Genomic DNA, 23,559 nt, shown 5'->3' with positions numbered 1-23,559 from the left:
CTAAACTTTTTCAGATTCAGAAGCTGCTGTTGAAGTGGTAAAGCAGTAAACAACAAAAGTTTTGGAAATATTTATCCAGAAAATTTATCGTCTCCACAGGGATCAGTTTATTGAATTGTTGTTCAACAATTTCCAAAGTTATGAGTTTGGATTGAATAGTTAAAGCATAAAAACGAAAAAAGTAAATATAAACACAAAAATAATTTATTTTCAAAGAGAAGAAACTTATCAAGCATGCACATAATCTACTTCTCACAAACTTAAACTTATCGACCAATTATACTCAACCTACAATACTCGTCAGTATCATCTGACATTGCTCACACCCTAAGTCATTTCTAAACCAAAGTAGAGAGAACTACTATAGCATCTCGACAATGATCTCTTAGCAAACCTCAACAACACAGCAAATATCCATATCAATTGTATTGACAATCTCTCAACTAACACAACTACACAAAAGCATTAAGCTTTGACACCCATAAAGATTGCTAATTCTAAATCTATCTCTAGAATCTAGAAACTAACAGATAATCATCCTAAATAAGGATTCGAGCAGTATCTGTCTATAATAACCCAAACCACAAGCATCGAATAAAAATCTAAGATAGCAATCGACAAAGATTTGTAAAGCAAATTAAATATGACGTTTTGGGCGACAATATATGAGTTAAAAGTAAATAAATATACGAAACCCAACTAAGAGAGAATACACAAAGAGGAAGAGAAATGAACAAAAAATCTCCTGGTTTGTCTGCGCCGATTGATGATCAATCTATCCCGGATCATCCATACGCAAGCTCCGAAGTTGTTTTCTAAGCTCTCTCTACCAAAAAATGAAAGTTTGATGGAGTGGGATAAAAAAAACCCAAAACATAAAATTCTGCACTATTTCGGCCATAACTTGAGAACCGTAACTCCGATTTGCGCTTGGTTTGAAGCGTTGGAAAGCTCATTCAATTTCCTATCTAAAAATGAATAAATATCAACAAAATTGTTGACTTTTCTAATATTTGTTTATAACCTTATTCATTGATGAATTGCTCAAAATTGAGCGTTTGAAGCGATGTCTAAACCTAAATGAGTGATCAATTCACCAAAGATTCAAACACCAAATTCCAATCAAACTTCTTTCGATCCCAAGTTTTACACCTAAGCACATATATATTTGCACAATTATTCAAACTCTTTTTTTTTCTTTTTTAAAGCATTTTGCTTTTTTTCTTTTTCTTTCTCTTTTTTTTTCCTGGTTTTTTTTCCTCTTTCAACCTCATAGCAATCAACCACAAGTGCACAATAATTTTTTCCCCAACTTGAATTGAACCGTATCATTATGTGAATACTCCATACTTTCTAAGGCAAGATAAAAATTTAGACAACAACACAAAGTTGAGTGTTCAAGAAAAAATCAACATTCAAAATCCATACAAAAAGTGAACTAAATACTTATAGACAAGCATCAAATTCAAAGAATATGAACAATGACAAAAGGCTCAAAGGGGGTACGAATAATTACACACTCACAAGGTGAGTTGACTATTTGGCTAGATAGTTGTACTCAAAATGAAAAAAAATGTCTTGATTCTTTCCATGCTTTTATACAATTAACACAAACAAAAGATTGAGCATAATAAAATCAAGTTAGAACAAGAGCTGTGGTTTCTAAAATATGTGAACAATTGAAATCTACCTCACAAAAATGTGGGAACTAAAGTGATTCACAATCGGACAATTACACGAAAAAATGAATGACATAGAAGTTGTAAAAAGCCTAAGTATCATGAATATGCTAAAGTCTAGAAAGCAATAAACACATACCTTGAACATGTACAAAACTTTAACCAAATCATTACCATACACTTGCAAGTCGAAACGATCAAACTTGGAAAATCACCTCAAATTCCTTAAGCTACTCAAAATGAGGTCAAAGGAAAACATACAAAATATTAATAACAAAATAAAAGACCAGATGAAATTGTCTAAACAAATTTAAAATGTGAAGATTTGAAATTTAAGAACTGGTCCGATCTAAGTTTGTTTAGACAATTGCATCACACTACCTAAACTAAACAAAAACTAAAAAGAATAAACATGCTTGTTTTACGTCGTAAGTTCGAAGCCTGTTATTAAAGAACATTCCTCAAAGTTACTTCTGCCCAACTATTCCTAACCACACATAAGCAAACATGAAGGAAACAAACAATATTATAACAAATTCACAAGTATATAAAAAACATGTACAAGTGTAGTAAAGATATACAAGTATCAATATAAACAAGTGAGAATATACAATATGTGCGATCTATACAAAACTCAAAACAAAGAGACTATTGCAGTGAAAGTTAATAAAACACCAATCTCAGGCAACGACACCATTTTGTTAAAGCGGTAAAGCGGCAAGAAAAAACAGTTTTGGAAATATTTATCCGAGAAATTTATCGTCTCCACAAGGATCAGATTATTGAACTGTCGTTCAACAGTTTCCAAAGTTTTGAGTTTGGATTGAATAGTTAAGGCATAAAAGCGGAAAAGTAAATATCAATGCAAAAATAATTCATTCTTCAGAGAGAAGAAACTTATCAAGCATGCATATAATCTACTTCTCACAAACTTAAATTTATCGACCAATTATACTCAACCTATAATACTCGTCAGTATCATTTGGCATCGCTCACACCCTAAGTCATTTCTAACCCAAAGTAGAGATAACTACTATATTATCTCGGCGACGATCTCTCAGCCATTATCAATTGTATCGACGGTCTCTCAACCGACAAAACCAATACGAAAGCATTAAGCTTCGACACCCATAAAGATTGCTAGTTCTAAATCTATCTCTAGAATCTAGAAACTAACAAATAATCATCCTAGACAAGGATTTGAACAGTATATGTGTATAACAATCCATACCTTAAGCACAAAGCAAAAATCTAAAATAATAATCGACAAAGATTTGTAAAGCAAATTAAATATAACGCCATGGGCGACAAATATATATGAGTTCAAAATAAATACATATACAAAACCAAACTAAGAGAGAATACACAAAGAGGAAGAGAAATGAACTAAAAATCTCCCAGTTTGTCAGCGGCGATTGATGATCAATCCATCTCGAATTATTCGTATGCAAGCTCCAAAGTTTTTTTCTAAGCTCTCTTTACCAAAAAATGAAGTTTTGATGGATTTGCATAAAAAACCAAAACATAACCTTAAAAAAAATGTTTTGACCTGTTCTAACGTATTTCTGTCCTACCAGATTCGCTGGGTGAACTACACCTTTAGCAACAGTAGAAAATTCTACATTGTTTCGGCCATAACTTGAGAACTATAACTCCGATTTACGCTCGGTTCAAAGAGTTGGAAAGCTTATTCAATTTCCTATCTAACAATGACTATATACAAAAAAATTAATGACTTTTCTCATATTTGTTTTGAGCCTTATTTATTGATGAATTACTCAAAATCGCGCGTTTGAAGCGGTTTCTTCGACACTTTACTGCTCATGCTCCAAATACGCATCAATACTTACAAAATAAATGGAAAACTATTAAACGGTACATAAATGAATCAAAAACTCGATTAAACACAAAGTATACATTTTTATGTAACATACACTAAATCGCGTATAAATTGAGGAAAAATAGAAGATAAGTGCCGCAAAATTATATACAAAATAAATACAATTTGACACTTATCAAACTCTCCCCAACTTAAACTTGTTTGTCCCTAAACAAGAATCAACTAACTCAAGGAAACAAACGCAAAAATCCAAAAATCACGAATCAATAAATTTTGAAAAACGGACAAATGTCTGGCTCAAATGAAAAACGGTACACACAAAGAAACATACTTACTACTAACTACGATGATAACATAAACATGACACAAATGCTAAATATAAATAATATACCAAATATTCTAAAACAACACTAGTTCACACATGAATCAAACCTAGCACACAATCATCGGTAGATGAAAAACACGAAAGTGGAGTATTTTCACTCTTCTAACAATCTTGCAAACAAAAGATTAAATTATGCAGTAATCCAAAAATCTTATTGAAAATACAAAAGAAAGAATCAAAAGGGATTTTCAAGGTTGTAGCGTGGTTGGGTGAACAAACAAGGGATAAATCCAAAGGCTAATTGAAACAAAAACTTATCTAAACCTAAGGAAGTGATAAATTCAGCAAAGATTCAAACACCAAATTCCAATCAAACTTATTCTGAATCCCAAATTTTACACAAAAGCACACACTTATTCACACAATTATTCAAACTCTTTTTTGTTTTTCTTTTTTAAAGTATTTTTCCTTTTTTTTTCTTTTCTTTCTCTTTCTCTTTTTTTTCCTAGTTTTTTTCTCTTTCAACCTCATAGCAATCAACCATAAATGCACAATTATTATTCACCCCAACTTGATTTCAACCATATCATTATGTGAATACACCCTACTTTCTAAGGCAAGGTAAAAATTCATACAACAACATAAAGTTTAGGGTTCAAGAAAAACATCAACAACCAAAATTCATACAAAAGTGAACAAAATACTTATAGACATGCATCAAATTCAAAGAATATGAACAATGACAAAAGGCTCAAAGGGGGTAATAATGATCGATCATACACGCATAAGGTGAAATAACTATTTGGCTAAGTAATTGTGCTCAAAATGAAACCAAAATGTCTTGATCATTTTCATGCTTCCATACAGTCAACACAAACAAAAGATTAAGCATAATAAAATCCAGTTAGAACATGAGTTATGGTCTCCAACATACGTGAACAATAAAAAAAGCTACCTCACAAAAAGGTGGGAACTAAAGTGATACAACAATGAACAAGTATACAAAAAATGAATGACATAGAAGTTGTAAAGAGCCTAAGTATCATGAATATGTTATAGTCTAGAAAGAGATAAACACATACCTTGAACGTGTACAAAACTTTAACGAAATCATTACCATACACTCGCAAGTCAAAACGATCAAACTTGGAAAATCACCTCAAATTCCTCTAGCTACTCAAAATAAGGTCAAAGGAAAACACATAGACTATTAATATTAACAAACTAAAAAACCAGATGAAATTGTCTAAATAAATTTAAAATTGAAGATTTGAAATTTAAGAACTGACCCGATCTAAATTTGTTTAGACAATTGCATCACACTACCTAAACTAAACAAAAACTAAAAATAATAAACATATTGGTTTTACTTCATAAGCTCGACTTTTGTTATTAAAGAACGTTCCTCCAAGTTACTTCTGCACAGCTATTCCTAACCACACACAAGCAAACGTGAAAGGGAACAGACAATAATATAACAAATTGACAAGTATATAAAAAAATATGTACAAGTGTAGTAAACATACACAACTATCACTATTAACAAGTGAGAATATACAATATGTGCGATATATACAAAACTCAAAACCAAAGAAATTATTGCAATGCAACTTAATAAAACACCAATCCACGATAAAGCGGCAAGCAAAAAAAGTTTTGGAAATATTTATCCGGGAAATTTATCTTCTCCACAAGGATTAATGTACTGAACTTTCGTTCAACAGTTTCCAAAGTTATGAGTTTGGATTGAATTGCTAAAGCATAAAAACAGAAAATTAAATATCAACAGAAAAAGAATTCATTCTTCAGATAGAAGAAACTCATCAAGCATGCATATAATCTACTACTCACAGTATCATCTGACATCACTCACACCCTAAGTCATTTATAATCCAAAGTAGAGAGAACTACTATATTATCTCGGCGAAGATCTCTCAACCAACCTGATTAACACATCAGACATACATATCAATTGTATCGACGATCTCTCAACCGACACAACCAACACAGAAGCATTAAGCTTTAACACCCATAAAGATTGCTAGCTCTAAATCTATCTCTAGAATCTAGAAACTAACAGATAATCATCCTAGATAAGGATTCGAGCAATATATGTCTATAACAACCCAAACCCCAAGCACATAGCAAACATCTAAGATAACAATCGACAAAGATTTATAAAGCAAATTAAATATAACACCATGGGCGAAAAATATACATGGGTTCAAAATAAATACATATGAAAAACACAACTAAGAGAGAATACACAAAGACTAAGAGAAATGAACCAAAAATCTCTCGGTTTGTTAGTGTCGATTGATGATCAATCCTTCCTGGATCATCCGTATGCAAGCTCCGAAGTTGCTCTCTAAGCTTGCTCTACCAAAAAACGAAGGTTTGATGGATTGAGATAAAAATACCCAAAACATAACCTAAAAATTGTGTTTTAACCTCTTTTAACGTATTTCTGTCCTGCCAGATTTGCTGGGCGAACTACACTAGTAGCAACTGTAGAAAATTCTACACTGTTTCGGTCATAACTTGAGAACTGTAACTCCGATTTGTGCCCGGTTCGAAGCGTTGGAAAGCTTATTCAATTTTATATCTAAATATTACTAAATATTAACATAATTGATTAATTTTCTCATATTTTTTAAAGCCTTATTCATTGATGAATTGCTCAAAATCGCGCGTTTGAAGCGGTGTCTTTGACACTTTATTTCTCATGCTCCAAATACACATCAATACCTACAAAATAAATCAAAAACTATCAAACGATACATAAATAAATCAAAAACTCGATTAAACCAAAGTATACATATTTATGTAATATACACTAAAACACGTATAAATTGAGGAAAAAACAAAGATAAGTGCCACAAAATTATATACAAAAATAACTACAATTTGGCGCTTATCAACTGCTATATAAAAAGGGCAATTGTTATCAGATACATAATTCAAACCCCTTTCTTATGTATTTTCTCATCTTCACATTATGTGTTATTTCATTTGATTTGATTCACTGAGATACTTTCAAGCTCTCTTGTTTTTGTATATTGCTTTCGTGTTTCTTATAATCTCTAAATTTATATATAGAGATAAAATGTTTTTGAAGTTGTCTTAAAGAGAAAATGGTATACTCAACCCCCTTATAGACCTCTTTGTATCTATATTCTCACCCAATAGAAAAGAATGTTGTTTCATTTGCTAGTGCGTAAAAAGTGAATGAATTTTAACATTCTATTGAGTGAGTAAAAAATTGTTTAGAGTTAAAAATCTGAGAGAACATAATTGAGGTAAAAACTACCTTCAATATAATTAAAAAAGATATTAATCATCATTTAATGTTGGTTTTTATAAAAAATCGAGGGATAAGATGATTTATAAAATAAAGGCAAAGTTTTGGTTCTATATAAAACATAAATTTGTAAGAGTTGAGAATCGAAACTCAAACCCTGAGAATCAAAGTTGAGAATCGAAGTTTAATCAAATGACCTGAGAACTAAGGGATACAATTAAATTTAAAAAAACTCATTTCAAATTATTTGACCTCAAATTTTTATTGATTGGGACGAAAATTTTGGCATAAAATACATTATTTATAGTAATGTATTTTAATTTTTTATTGATTGGGATGAAAATTTGGTCATAAAATACATTATTTATAGTAATGTATTTTAATGCAAATTGCAATCAAGATAGAATAATTTAGTATGCAATAACTCCTTTGATATGTTTCTTTATTTTTGAAATGCAACAAAAACAAATAGAATCAAACTTCAATTTAGCTCCCAACAAAAAAAATACAAAAAACCACCAAGAAATTTTAAAGATCAAAATAATAAAAATAACTTACTCATTGAAACATAATTTGCCTCTCCAAAACAATTTCTTAATCACCTATGTGAACATGGTTTTCCTTCAACACAACAACCTAGCCCTTCTTTTTATCAACATCCCACCCTCACCAACATCCATCAGTTTCTATCACAACCAACTTAAACCATCAACCCATATCCAAAATCAACAATACTATAGCCAAAATTTTACGCTTTAATTATTATATTATAGTATTTATTTATGTTAATTATTTGTTACTATAATAGTTAAATTTACTTAATACTAATTTTTTTTAATGATAAATCTATCTTTATAATTAATCTAAATAGAAACTCATAAATTTAATTGTAAAATCAAATTAAATAAAAATATGTTAATTATATTTTCTTAAAAAAAAATTCCCTTTTTTTATTATTAGGAAATACTAGTATTAAATAACAAAATAGACAAAAACAGTGCATCATCCATCAATAGCTACAAACCAACTGAAATTTTTCAACCAAATTCTTCCCTATACAAACACTTGTATGCATATGAATCAATAGTAATATGCTTATTTTAGTATCTTAATGTCTTGAAACCTACGGTTAACATTTGTTGTGACCCTTCGTTCTCCAAAGAAAACAACAATAAAATTGATGCTTTGTGTTGAAGCACCTTTACCGACGGCCTATCCATTAAAAAAATCATTTTACCGACGGCCTATCCATTAAAAAAAGATTTACCGACGATTCCTTCTGTCGCAATTTCAATGGCTTCATCAATACGTAACCGCAAACCAAGTGAAATCTTCCATGGACAAAATCAACTTTACAAACACATGTACGGAATGTTAGATTCCATGTGTCTTAAATGGTGCATTGAAATGAACATACCAACCATAATCCACAATCATGGCAAACCAATTTCTCTTTCAGACCTAGTTTCGACTCTTCAAGTTCCGTCAACCAAATTCGGTAACGTTCAACGTCTCATGCGTTACCTCGCACACAATGGAATCTTCGAAATAATAATAACAAATCAAGAGTTGGAAAATAAAGAAGAAGCGTACGCTCTCACCGTCATCTCAGAACTTCTTGTTAAAGGAAGTGAACTTTGTTTAACACCGATGGTTGAGTTAGTTCTTGATCCAACTATTCTGGGTTCGTATCACGCGTTAAACAAATGGATTTATGAAGAAGAACTAACACTCTTTGATGTAACTTTAGGATCTGATATTTGGAAGTTTCTTAAGAAAAACCCTGATCATAACCGATTGTTTAACGACGCAATGGCGAGTGATTCCAAAATGATAAACTTGGCAATGAAAGATTGTGGTTTTGTGTTTGAAGGATTGGATTCTATTGTGGATGTTGGAGGTGGAACTGGAACATTGGGTAAGATTATTTGTGAGACATTTCCTAAGTTGAAATGTGTTGTGTTTGATCTTCCACAAGTTGTAGAAAATTTATCTGGAAACAACAATTTGACATATGTTGGTGGAGATATGTTCGCATCTATTCCTAAAGCAGACGCGGTTCTTCTTAAGGTATTATTTTCTTAATTACATTCTATGGTCACTTTTATAAGCAAATTTTACCTTTTGTGGTACATTTGACTGTTAATGTATCTAATCTATATATGAACTATATACATTAACAGTCATCTGTACACAAAAGATGAAATTTACTTATAATAGTGACCATAGAGGATGTATTCAATAAGTATCTTAGATTACTCTTAGACAATTCAAAGTAAGCAAAAATTCTATACAAAGATACACTAATAAATTTCTTTTAATTGGTTTATTTGAAGAGAATTTCATATCCTCAATCTTTGTCTTTCTATTTCTTGTAGACAATTTTACATGATTGGAATGATAAAGATTGCATAAAGATACTAGAGAAATGTAAAGAAGCAATTACAAGTGATGAGAAAATAGGAAAAGTGATCGCCATCGAAATTGTGATGAATGAAAAGAAAGATACTGAGCAAGTTACTCTATTGAAGATGCAACTTGATACATCCTTAGCATGTATACATGGAAAAGAAAGAAATGAGGAAGAATGGAAGAAACTTTTCATGGAAGCAGGTTTTAAAGACTACAAAATATTTCCTTTGACTGGATTTTTATCTCTTATTGAGATTTATCCTTAAGACATTAATGTTGTAAGAATTGAGATGTTTCTGCAAGAACCTTTTTTTTATCTTCTGCAAACTACAATGATGGAAACCATGTAGACCGGTAAAAAAATCAAACAAGGGCTTAAATGGATCTCACTTGTTCACATCTCTCATTTATAATTTTGTTTTATCACAAGTACTAATAATACTATAACTTAAACCCCTACAAAATTATTAAATGATTCTCACTATTTATATTATATCATTACATTTTAATAATATTTTATCTATTAACTTATAGATTTAAATACAATTTTTGTTCTCTAGTTTTCATAATTTTAAAATTTTGAAAATCAGTTATACTTAGTGATTTTTTTTAATAAAGAATAGTCATGTTTTTCAACAATAATATCAAAATAATCATATTTTTCAAAATGCTCATGTTTCAAAAAAAATTTGCATGCGCAAAGCTTAAGCCAATTGAATTGACGCCTTCATTTAACATTTTGAAAAACAAGTCAGTTAAATTAACGCCTCCAATAAGATAAGTCAATTTAATTGGCACTTCTAATAGGTCAAGCTAATTAAATTGCTGCCTACGCTTTGATCTTCAAAAGGGGCGTAATTGATATGGCGCATCCCATTTTTGCAATTTTTTAATTTTAATTAAAACCAAATAATTAATTAAGAAATTTTTAGCAAATATAATATTATTCAACTTAAATCAGATTAAATGCAGATATATTTTTTACACTAATGATAATGACTTGATTGATTATACTGGCCACCGGTTCCACACTTATGAGGTACTCTTTCTCGTACAAGTCTTCGTTGATTTACTTGAGGGGTTTGATACTAAGTCCCTGGAGCATCACCATCACCATCATTCATGATAATGTCTTGTAATTATACGTAATGTTGTGTCTGCATTAACACGCTACTATAATTGAGTTTGTTTCCCATGTTGTTGTAGTTTGGTTATGTTGTTTGCGTTTACAGGGTTATTGGTGAACATCACGGTCGATTGAATGCAGACATTAGTGTGAATGCTTCGCTGTGGAAGGAAGAAATGAGTATTATAGTGTTCAACAGTCATATGTTTGTGGGGTGTTTTGGTGTTGTGATGTTTAGGTGTTTTGCCTATGGTAGTAAGTGTTGGTGTCATATATTTATTGAATGTTTTTCCTATGGTAGGATGTGTCGGTGGCATTTGTTTGTTAGGTGTTTTGATTATAATCATGTGATTATTGGTAATATAGTGTATTCTATTGGTTTTGTGCTAAGGTGTGTGACATGTATTGGTTGTGGGTTGGTAATTTTGTTGGGTAGGAAGTTGTGTGTAAGTGGGTTGGTAATTCTGTCGGGTAGGAAGTTGTGTGTAAGTGGGTTGGTAATCCATTATTTCAAGACTTTACGTTAATGCCATTGTCCCAATCACCTTGAGGAATTTGGGGTTTCTTTATGCATGCCCAATTTTACACGTCACTATGGTCATCTCCACACTAGTGACCTTATTATTGATGTTGTTGCAGTCCAAACGAGTGCATCATCTTTGTTCCTTTTATGTTGATGTTTAAGACCCATTTATGGCTTCCAAATAAATTGTAGAGGAAAATAGATTAGATTAGTAAATGGTTAATATTAAAAGTAAATTATTACGAATTGAATAGTTGAAGGGTATTACATCGTCTGGTCCTAGGTGATCCGAGTGATTTCGATAGGCCATGAAACAATTTCTAGGAAAATATGTTGTAACTCATCCCACAAGTGGACCACCTAAAAAAAACAATATAAATAAATTATTTTGAGTTAATAATATAAAGTAAGTAAATGGAAATAATATTATAAACTTACTTTTTGCATAGGGGATATGTAGTTATTGAGGTTGATGGGCGCTAGGGATGACAATCTCGACCAATCCCATGCTTGGAGCAAAACGGAAGATCCATAAAATGTAGATGTATTTTTCTTTGCATTTTTACACAAAGATCTATAGAGATATGACAAACAAGCGAAACCCCAACTATATGTTCCTTTTTTATCTATGTTTTTTAAAAAAAGGCAAACACATAATAGGTACAATACAACCAGTATTAATATGACCAAGAAATAAAAATAAACTAATTAGTAGCATAATATGACATCTAGTTTTAATTATTTTTACTTGTTCGGTAAATTTTTTGATTAATATCATACCCCTGTAATGATTTTTTGGCGCGTAAATAAAACACCATGGCGGTTTATGCTTTAAATCAGCCACCATTCAAACACTTCCACGAGGAAATTAGATTGTCAAATGCGTATACATTAAGGTAGGTCGATAATATTTCGTGGAGAAGTGGACTAGGGTATTTGACGAGGGTCGACGATGTGAAGAAGATATTCTTTATCTGTCTTAGCTTATTTTTGATGAAGATAAAAGCTTATCATAGAAGAAAGATCAAAGAAGAAATTGATTGAAATCAAGTATCAAGATTGGATAAGCTTTCGAAATCAAAGGATTGAATTATAAAGATTTAGGTACAATGTCAATTCACATGTATATAGGCTTTAGTTGCTCAAAAGATTTTCATCTAAACCATTCTATGTTTCTTAAACATTCATGCATGGTAGTCATTCAAAGCACATATTTTAAAAGGCAAAATTTCATGTTTTTAAGGGAGTCAATTGATTGATGTGCTCTTTGTTTGAAAAGCCGATTTTCGTAAATTATGGTCTTTTGAAACGTTGCAATTTTACCATTTTTTAAACAACACACTTGTTCATAAATTATGGTAGTTTAAAACCGTTGTAATTGATCATTTTGTTAAACAATACACTGGTTTTTAATTTGACCGCCGTAATTTTATTGTTTTTGTAAATCAACATACTATTTTGAAAATTTGAATCACTGAGTTTCCAAAACATTTCCAATGATCATGAAACTTTTCCAGAATATTGCATCAACTTAAAGAGGTATAATGATATATATTTAAGTCAAAATACATATGTTTTTCAATTACCCATTTAATACATCATTTTTCATAGAATTCAAACAATTTTTTGTAAGTGTTCATATATCCTTTATAATGAAACTCGATGCATAACTTGCATATCATTGAAAAAGAGTTTCATTTAATTATTTTAAGCAATTAAGTATATGTATGTTTGGATTGTGGTCAATGAAAAGAGAAGATCAAATTAATTATCTTGGAACTCAAGCCAAGTCAAATATTACTCATAGTTCTATACAAGGTTATATTTCTTGTTCATCATTGTTGTTTGGTGTGATCATCACAAGTTGTTGGTGATTATTGAAAAGGTTCTTTGATTCGAGGAGATTCAAAATCCACCATAATTTTGGTGTTGGTTATAAAAGAAAGTGGTGGTGTTTTCCTGTGTTTGTTTATGTTAGAAGATTGAAGAAGAGTCTTAATGTGAGGCTTTATCAAGTTGTTGTTTTCTCCCGTTAATCCTATTTTTAGAGATGATGGCAGTAACAGCAAACATTCATGTGTCATCAGTGAATATTATGACTTCTAGAAAATTTGCATGCAAGTGTATCTAGAAGTTCTAGGATAAGAAACATGTGACGAAGATGATGCATTAATCAAGAAATTAAAAAAATTCATGAGAAAAGAAAGGTCAAAATAAACTAGTCAAAAAGAAGAACTGAATTAAAAAAGGAAGGTAACTTGTTTTGAATGTGGAAGAACATGACATGTCAAAGGTGAATTTCCGTCACTTCTAAAGAAGAACAATGTTATTAGCAAGAAGGACAAAAGGCCAAATAAAGCATATGAGTTATGGGAAGACAATGAGATAAGTTCATCTTCAGATGAAGAGCAAGAAAACTTAATATTAAGGTTTTCACACCATTATGATGATAAAAAAATGAGGTTAGTGATTCTGATATTAATGATATACCTTCATACAATAAATTACAAAATAACTTCCATGATATACATGGGTAATGTTTGAATCTTTCTAGAAAATGTTCAAAGCAAAAGACAATCATTTTATACATAGAAAGAAAGGCTAATGACACTAATGTGGAATTAGAGAAAGTAAAAAACTCTTCTTGTAATAAGCGTCAAGAAGATGATTCCAAAATTGTTGAACTAAATCAAGTTATAAAAAATACGAAAAAAGTTAAATTGGTTTAAAAGATGTTCTAAGTATACGAAGATATTCAAATAACAAACATGGATTTGGCTTTTTTAATTTTGATAAATCAAGCACGAATAAAACAATCTTTGTTAAAGTTAGCACAAAATTCAACATCGTAGAACCAAAGAAAATGCATGTTTTATTCATCATAAAATGTCTTATGATAGAAATTATTCTTATGTCTATAAAAGGAATTGTGTTTTTAGACCTACATGTTTTTTTATAACAAAATGTCATACTCATATTTCTTGCTACATAAGTAACTATGGTGTTCCTTATGGAGAGTATATATGGGTAAGGAAGAGAACTAACATAAGAGGACCCAAGGAATATTCGGTACCTACAAAGTACTAGTAATTGTTTTTGTAGGCACTTGAAGATAATATGATTATTTTGTAAAATTAAGATTGGTTTTTCAAGATACAAGACCATATGGTATGGTATGATTAAAGCTTCATTAAATTAAAAATAATTTTAAAACAATTGAAACTTTTATATCAACATTGATTTCAAATCATTGTGAAAAAGATAAGTATTTTTATATCTAATGTATCATCTCTCTTATGTATTATATTTCTTTGGTTTTACTCTTTTGCTATCATCACACATCAAAACCACACATCTAATTCTATAGAGTAAAAGAAGTTGTCAATGCAAGGTTATTCTCAACAGAGAAAGAGAGCGAAACACTAAGTTATTCAAGCGACTTACCTGTCACAACTTGACTCCTTGAAAATCTCTAAAAAAATAATGAAACATTGCTTATCTAATCTCAAACTTCCCTTCCGACCAAATCCCTTCCGACCAAACGTCAACCAAACATAACTACTATAATGGTTAACTCTATTGCAAAAACTAAATTGAAACTCATATAAATTGAATTGTAAAATCAAATTAAATTAAAAACATATTAATTTATATATATATATATATATATATATATATATATATATATATATATATATATATATATATATATATATATATATATAGGGGACGACTAAAGTGAGAACACTTGGTTATTATGATAAATGAGAACAATGAATCATGACCATTAAATTTGATTTTAATGGACTGGATTGGTTTCTCTTTCTATGATCCTTAATATTTATTTTAAATTAACATAGAAAGAGAAACCAATCCAATCCATTAAAATCAAATTTAATGGTTGTCATTCATTGTTCTCATTTCTCATAATAACCAAGTGTTCTCACTTGAGTCGTCCCATATATATATATATATATATATATATATATATATATATATATATATATATATATATATATATAGAGAGAGAGAGAGAGAGAGAGAGAGAGAGAGAGAGAGAGAGAGAAGAGAGAGGAGGGTTATATTGACTCCAAGAGTAAGTTATAATAACTTACTCCACATCTTGACCATTAATTCTTTTCAATCTAATGGTTAACAATAATAAATCATTAAATGTGGAAAGAGAAAATTATTCCTCATTATTCTTAACCATTAGATTGAAAGAAATTAATGGTTAAGATGTGGAGTAAGTTATTATAACTTACTCTTGGAGTCAATATAACCCTCCTCATATATATATATATATATATATATATATATATATATATATATATATATATATATATATATATATATATATATATATATATATATATATATATATATATATATATATATATTAAATAAAGGGGATAGGAGATTTTGGGCTTGCCTATTTTCATTCCATAATTACCCTTAACTATTTTCATATTTTACAAGTTAAGACATCAATTTAAATAACCTCCATAAATAATAATTACTTAGACCATCTCCATTGGTGCAACCCATTTTTGAGTTCTTTATGGGTCCCACCAGCCATATCATCTCAAAGTAATTTATTTAATTTTTATTTTATTGGTGTAATTCTAATGGATCCCATAACTTTACCTCATAAATTAATTTGATTGGGTACCACAATTTTTTATTAGTTACATTGCAATGCAACTGTACTATGACATGGAAAATTGTTTCAATATTTAATTATTATATTGATGTCCAGCTGGAGAACTCAAAGGAAAATACTACCCGTGGAGATGCTCTTAGACCATCTCCAATGGTGCAACCCATTTTTGAGTTCTTTATGAGTCCCACCAGCCATATCATCTCAAAATAATTTATTTAATTTTTATTTTATTGGTGTAATTCTAATGGGTCCCACAACTTTACCTCATAAATTAATTTGATTGCATACCACAATTTTTTACTAGTTACATTGCAATACAACTGTACTATGACATGACAAATTGTTTCAATATTTAATTATTATATTGATGTCCAGCTGGAGAATTCAAAGGAAAATACTACCATTGGAGATGCTCTTAGAAGTTATAAGGAAGAGAGAGGACAAACACACACAAAATTAAACTTTTTTTATCACCACCGATTTAGTCCGGTTTGGAGGTCAGTTCTAGCATCAAGTGGTTCATTAACTTTTCTATTATTAAAAAAGAGTTTCATTCAATTATTTTGCGGTAGCTAGTTGACAAAATAAGAAGCAAATCTACAAGATAACGAAGCAAACCGATGAAAATGATCAAACATGACCCCAACATCTTCCCTAAAACCAAAATCTTCTAAAATCATTTCATTGTCGTGCAAACGGAAATGGCATAAAAACTTAGATTTCTCTTAATCTGCTATCATTTTTCATATTTGTTGTTTCCATTTCATTCCATGCCTTCATATTTTCATAATTCCTAAGCATGATAGCCATTTCCGGTGAAGCATAAGTTTCTGCTATGTAATATCGAAGAATTTTTGCATACGATAATTGAGAGGCAATTAGTACGGCAGTGGGAAATATATATATATATATATATATATATATATATATATATATATATATATATATATATATATATATATATATATATATATATATATATATATAAGGATACTTTTACTCCAAGAGTAAGTTATTATAACTTACTCTACATCTTGACCATTAATTTTTTTTCAATATAATGGTTAAGAAAATAAAAAATTAAATGTGGAGAGAGAACTATTACTTATTATTTGTAATCATTAAAGATTTGTTCAAAATATTTTTTGAAGACTCATTCTTAAGTTGAATAAAAGTTATTTTTTTAATTTTTCATATCCAATGTTAATTTGATGTGTTTTTGTTTAGTGATAATAATGATAGTATTTATGATCTATTGTTAAATAATAATGCAATGTACAATAAAACCTTCATAAAACATATACACATAATTATTTTTCTCTGTTGTGCGCATTAAAAAAAAAGTGGATAAACGAATCAGTAGTGTCCGTCTGAAAGCTAGTTTTTATAAATTACTTTTCCTCTTTTAACAATCTACCATTAAATAAGAGAACAAGCCAAAACAATGCTTCATCAATCAATAGCTATGAACAAGGTGAAATTTTCAAAGCACATTATTTATTATACAAACACTTGTAAGAACTTGAAGCTGTAGTTATATGCTTATTTTAGTAACTAAAATTCATGGTTATTATTTTCCGAGGTTCCTTACTCTCCTAAGAAAATAGAAAAAAATTGATACTATATGTTGAAGCACCTTTACCTACGCCTTAGACATTCCAAAGAAAATCTTTACATACACTTTCTTTTGTTGCAGGTTCAATGGCTTCATCAATACATAACCGCAAACCAAGTGAAATCCTCAAAGGACAAGTTCAGCTATACAGATACATTTATGGATTGCTAGATTCCATGTGTCTCAAATGGTGCATTGAAATGAACATACCAAATATTATCCATGATCATGCCAAACCAATTTCTCTTTCAGACCTAGTTTCAGTTCTTAAAGTTCCGTCAACCAAATTCGGTAACGTTCAACGTCTCATGCGTTACCTCGCACACAACGGAATCTTTGAGATCATAACAAATCAAGAGATAGAAAATAAAGAAGAAGCGTACGCTCTCACCGTCGTCTCAGAGCTTCTTGTTAAAGGGAGTGAACTATGTTTATCACCGATGGCTGAAGGCTATTTGAATCCAACTATTTCGGGTTCTTACAATCACTTAAAAAAATGGATTTACGAGGACGATCTTACACTCTTTGATGTAACATTAGGATCTGATTTGTGGAAGTTTCTTAATCAAAACCCGGAAAATAATAGATCGTTTAACGAGGCAATGGCGAGTGATTCCAAAATGATAAATTTGGTTTTGAAAGATTATGGTTTTGTGTTTGGTGGGTTGGAATCAATTGTGGATGTTGGTGGTGGAAATGGGACAATGGGGAAGATTATTTGTGACACATTTCCTAAGTTGAAATGTGTTGTGTTTGATCTTCCACATGTTGTAGGGAATTTATCTGGTGATAACAATTTGAGTTATGTTGGAGGAGACATGTTCAAATCTATTCCTAGAGCTGATGGAATTGTACTTAAGGTATGCTTTAGATGATATTGTAGAATAAATTGGAGAATTGGGAGTTTCAAATATTTTTAAATTTTCAACCACTAATTTATATTAATTACTAAAATTAGAAATTACTCAACTTCAATTTTGCAACCACTAATTTATAAATATTTTTTGAAATCTTGGAATCCGGTCTTGCGACCGACTAATCCGAATGGACCAATTCCACTGTAAATTTATGGAGGGTCTCATTTAAAGCCAGAGCAAAAGCTCTATATGATTAATATATTAAAAAGGGGAGAAAAGTCCACCAAAATACAGAAGTTAGGTTATTAAATAGTACATGATGTGTCATAATGACCATCGAAAAAGAAAAAGAAAAGATAACAATATTTGGTGAAGTGAAGTATCGGAAGTTAAGAATCGTTGCAGTGTGAATTATTCATAATATTTATAATAATATTTTCTGTAATTTGAATTTTCCGAGTTATAAAGAAAATTTATCATCCTTCATCTTTTCTTTTTGTTTCTTGCAGTGGATTTTACATGATTGGACTGATAAGGATTGCATAAAAATATTGGAGAAATGTAAGGAAGCTATTACAAGTGATGAAAAAGTTGGAAAAGTGATTCTCATAGAAATTGTGATGAATGAAAAGAAAGATGATCATCAAGTTACACAATTAAAGATGCAAATGGATATAAACATGGCATGTGTCAATGGAAAAGAGAGAAATGAGAAAGAATGGAAGAAACTCTTTGTGGAAGCAGGGTTTAAAGACTACAAAATATCTCCTTTGACTGAATTATTGTCTCTTATTGAAGTTTATCCCTAAAATAGTAATATTGTGATCCATTTAAAAACTTGCATATTTTATTAAATTTGAAATATTTACATGATACATTAAGATATGAACTTATAAATTCACATAACTTATGGAGGAAAGACACTAGCTTTAACTTGTGTGTGGTTTTTATGCCAAAATCTTGACATTTCCCTCATATTCATTGTTATTTTACTATTTTGTAGCATAATAGTGACTAGAATTTGTTACTAAAAAAACTAAAATATTAGATGTTTTGTTTGTTTTGTTTTTAAAGGCAAAATAATATATTAATAGAGAGGTGAAGATCATTGAAGTACATAAGGAAGGGACCAGTTAGCACAAGAATTTTAAATGAAAAACCAAGGCAAAAATCAAAGCTATAACAGAAAACCAAAAACCAAAGAAACAAAAAAAGAAATCCCATAAGAAACATAAAAAAGTTATTAAGTAACTACTAACCTCACCCAAAATGGATCAAGCTAGAGTTCAAACTGTCATACCCCAAAATTTGCCTATCATATTTCAAGATATTTCGATCCATCTGACTTTCAAATTCTCAAGCACTGAGGATTAGGCTCACTTACCTGTCTCCTAAGCAACAAGCCTCCAACTAGGGTTTTCTCTTTTCTCAAGAAGAAATCAACTTCTGATGCCTCAAATGGATCCCATGGCCTCTCATATTCCTTAAAGAATCATCACATAAAGTTTCAAGCCCTGCCTCACAAGATTACTCAGCCAAAAAGCTCAGATAGTCAACAGTCGACTAGTTTGACCTAAAAGTCAACTGTGTCGAAGTACAGTCAAAATTTCTGATTTTTGGTCAACATCCTCATTTTGAAGTATCATTCATCATTTGATCAAGGATTGATCATGATTCATCAAGGAAAGTTCAAAAATCAACAAAACGCAAAGTTTTTAAATTAGGGTTTTGTAGGAGAAAGTCAACCGAACTTTGACCAGCCATAACTTTCACATGGAACCTCAGAAATTTCCCATCCAAAGCTCAATTTGAAGGAAATTGAATTCTCTACAACTTTTCCCTCACATGCCAAGTCTAAAAATGTTTCATTTAAGAGACATGGATCAAAAGATTATAGGTCCTTTTTGAGGGAGATATGCCTTGTCAAAGTTGGACAAATTTGAGTGAAAAATGTGAAGTATGGTCCAAAATGAGTTTTCTTGCAAATGGGCCCAATCTATTTTGATTCAATCTTGATCCTCAAGACATCAAGGAACTCTAAATCTAAACCCACGAATTTGTGACAATTATTTGATTTTTTTATTGAATTTATTCATTTAAAATGTGATTTAAATCAAATAAATTGGGAAATATTCAAAGATTTGATTTTAAGGAGATTTTCAATCAGAATCAAGCCTTAAATTATACATATATTCCATCCAAATTCGTGCAAAACAATATTGGTGATGAAAGATTGAAATTGGACACTTTTAGAAACATTTGCAAATCAATTTCAATCAAATTTTCCATCATTGATTCAAGAAGATTCATACCAAATCTATTACCCTAATTTATTCATCTATAAAAACATAACTTGTACAAAGTATTAGGGGACGATTTTGGAGAAAGAGAAATTAGGGTTCAAGGTTGCAAAAGTGGTCAAGAATTAGGGCACGAGCAAACTCCCTCCACAGCCATCATCAATTGATTCCAACCATCCCATCACGTTCCTGAGAACTCCAGGAGTTGATCCCACCTAGCCTACACGCTTGAAGCATGTGGAATGGCATCACACGAGTGATTCACGGTTTGCTTAACTTTAAAACTCAAACTCTTAAATCCATGACATATAAATATGTTTTGTGCATACATACGTGTTAATTATGGTGTGTAGAATTGTTTAGAACTTTCGTTCACGAGCTTTGACGCAGAGATACGAAATAGCCATGGGCGGAGCTTCAAAACTGAGAAGCTTCGAATCTCACTTTTCAGCCATTCTCAAGACTTTAAAAATATGCCATTGAACTCGTAATGCTGATTATAGTCGATCTGGGCTTTTGTTCTATTTCAATTCGTTGAGTTTTGCAGGTTTTAGAAAAAGGTTCATCGGAAGGGACGACCGGAACTGTATAGTTCCGACAACTTGGATTTGTTGCTTCAGTGGTCTATGCATGGCGGATTAGGATTGGCCCGTTTGAAAATCAAGAAACTCGGACTGCACGCGCAAGGATGCTATTGGTGGGTCAAAACTTCCAGACTGTCTCTCTGCTCCGGATTGGATGATACGCAACGCAGGGGGCCCACGGTTGACCTGATTTGAATTTTCCATATATTATGATTTAAGCATTTTATTAAATGTTATTGGATTCCCTATTGACTTATCGTATGCAGCAAGACTGGCCAATGGCGTATTCATTCACACTCCAAACAGGGGTTCGATCCCCAGGCCCCATGTTTATTTTTTATCTCATAATTTGTTGATAGATCCAACACGTTGGAGTTATGCCAGTACACGGTGCAACCTCGCGTCCAAGCCTCAGGATCATTGCAGCCTCAGATCCAACGTCTCAAGTATTGAGGGTGCACTATAATCCTTCAGAAGCCAATCACACCTGATCAGAGCTAAGTTTTCTTTATTTATTTTTAGGTCTAATTACATAAATCTCTTTTTTTTTATTCTCTTTATCCCTTCTTTTTATTTAACTTATTTTATTAAAACATGTTATTTTATTATATAATAGTTTTGTATAACGATTTATCTTATTTAATCGAGGATTTGATTTTTCTCATAACATTAAAAATAATTATTTTTAACCATAAATATTGTTATTTTTGTATATACTTTCAATTAATTAGTTAATTAGGATTAATTCAATAATTATTTAATTTTATCAAACTTTCGATTTTCTTTAACCTTTAATGATTATTAAAAAATATTAAAATCATTTATTTACATATTTGGTTCAATTAGGGTTTATAGACTTTTAATCAATTAGGGTTTGTAGAGCTTTAATGCACTAAGTTTTCTCTTCTTCATTCGTAATTTTCAGGGTTGATCAAGGATGAAGGCTCAAGATATTTAAATTAATTATTTTTCCCTCTTATTTTCTGCCTTTAATTTTCCCGCATCAACAGGTGTTTATTGTAATAGCGTAGGACTATTAAACTGTTTTATCTTTCTGCCATGGTTAGTAATCCTAGGGAGTGCAAGCCTTGAATTAATCTAGGTCACTAATTAAAAGATAATTATCTGAATTGAATCACGTGATTGTTGCACCCACACACCTTTAGGGTAATCCCTCTCGTTGCCTTGTTGCCTTATGGCAGGGACCGTCTTATGGCGAACGATAATCCTCGATGACCCTTTACATCCAATAAAAGGACTTCCTACCCTCCTATGGTATGGATAGCCCTGAAAAGCTAAAAGAAATTTTTTTATAACTTAAGGATAATTGCTTTTTAATTGCTTGCTCTTCTTCAAATTCAAAATCAAAACTCTTTTCCCACTCTTTTTTTCAAATCAAATTCAAAAAGACTACGCTTATTTACAAGCTAAAGTTCTTCTTCAAAGTTTTTACTATTCACACACGACACTCTTTCAGACATTTCAAACAATTCAAAAGTGAGCTAAGCAATTAAGAGCCCATGGATAACCATGGATACAAAGGGTGCTTACACCTTCCCTTTGTATAACTTACCCCCCGAACTCAAAGTCTTTAAAAAACGTTTTTTCTGTTCTTTTAGCCTTTCCTAAAAATTGGATAAAATAAAAGTCGGTGGCGACTCTTGCTCACCGCAACATTGTTTGCTTAAAAATAAAAAGTCAGTTCACCGTATTACAGAACTGGCGACTTTGTTGGGGATGCTTTCAATTAAAAGGGGGGTTACCTTAAAGTTTAGGATTCACTTTAAATGTTTGTATTGTTTGCTTTATATTTGTGGGCCTGTTTGGGTTTACTTGTGTGAAAGATCCTAACCTGGATCTGAGTACCTTAGGTAAATGGCATGAGACCAAGGAGACTGCATGGTGTATACTGCTGCGATTGATAAGGTGGCTATCGTTAGTGTGACACATTGGTTTGTCCTAGTGTTCCTTGGGATCCGACTTGAGGAAACACTTGGCTGCTGCGTGGTGTCATTAAGCACTAATTTGCCCCTAGAACCCTAGTCGATCTTGACTTTAGCCTATTAGAAAGTAGCGAGATGGATGGCTTTGGTTCCGACTGAAGTTGGTTGATACTCGAAGCTACACTCATATGGACTAGACTTTCAGGACATATTCGGTCGTTGATTAGATTGCTGAACTGAAATAAGTGCCTTCGAGAAAGGTCAATGATATGAGCTTCCTAGAACCCGATCTTTATATAGGAGAGGTTGAACCAACTAAACTTCAGTGGGAAGGGTACTTACCTACGAACTTCATGCAAGCCTTTAAACCTAAGGACACTTCTGTGACTTG

General features: G+C 31.1%; 2 protein-coding genes across 2 annotated transcripts; both read left to right on the top strand.

Annotated features, from left to right (window-relative positions):
• The first annotated feature begins 8,326 nt into the window (after positions 1-8,326).
• LOC131608886 (isoflavone-7-O-methyltransferase 9-like) lies at positions 8,327-9,954 on the top strand. The gene is made up of 2 exons (XM_058880471.1): positions 8,327-9,215; positions 9,524-9,954. Exons 1-2 carry the CDS (start codon positions 8,439-8,441, stop codon positions 9,821-9,823), a joined length of 1,077 nt encoding a protein of 358 aa, XP_058736454.1. The 5' UTR covers positions 8,327-8,438; the 3' UTR covers positions 9,824-9,954.
• Positions 9,955-17,544: 7,590 nt separating this feature from the next.
• On the top strand, positions 17,545-19,202 carry LOC131608887 (isoflavone-7-O-methyltransferase 9-like). Its single transcript, XM_058880472.1, has 2 exons — positions 17,545-18,344; positions 18,851-19,202. The coding sequence occupies exons 1-2, from the start codon at positions 17,571-17,573 to the stop codon at positions 19,148-19,150; spliced, it is 1,074 nt and encodes a 357-aa protein (XP_058736455.1). The 5' UTR covers positions 17,545-17,570; the 3' UTR covers positions 19,151-19,202.
• Positions 19,203-23,559: the final 4,357 nt, after the last annotated feature.

Source organism: Vicia villosa, linkage group LG6, assembly GCF_029867415.1.
Source record: "Vicia villosa cultivar HV-30 ecotype Madison, WI linkage group LG6, Vvil1.0, whole genome shotgun sequence".
Lineage (NCBI taxonomy): Eukaryota > Viridiplantae > Streptophyta > Magnoliopsida > Fabales > Fabaceae > Vicia > Vicia villosa.
This window is presented reverse-complemented; position numbering and strand designations above follow the sequence as displayed.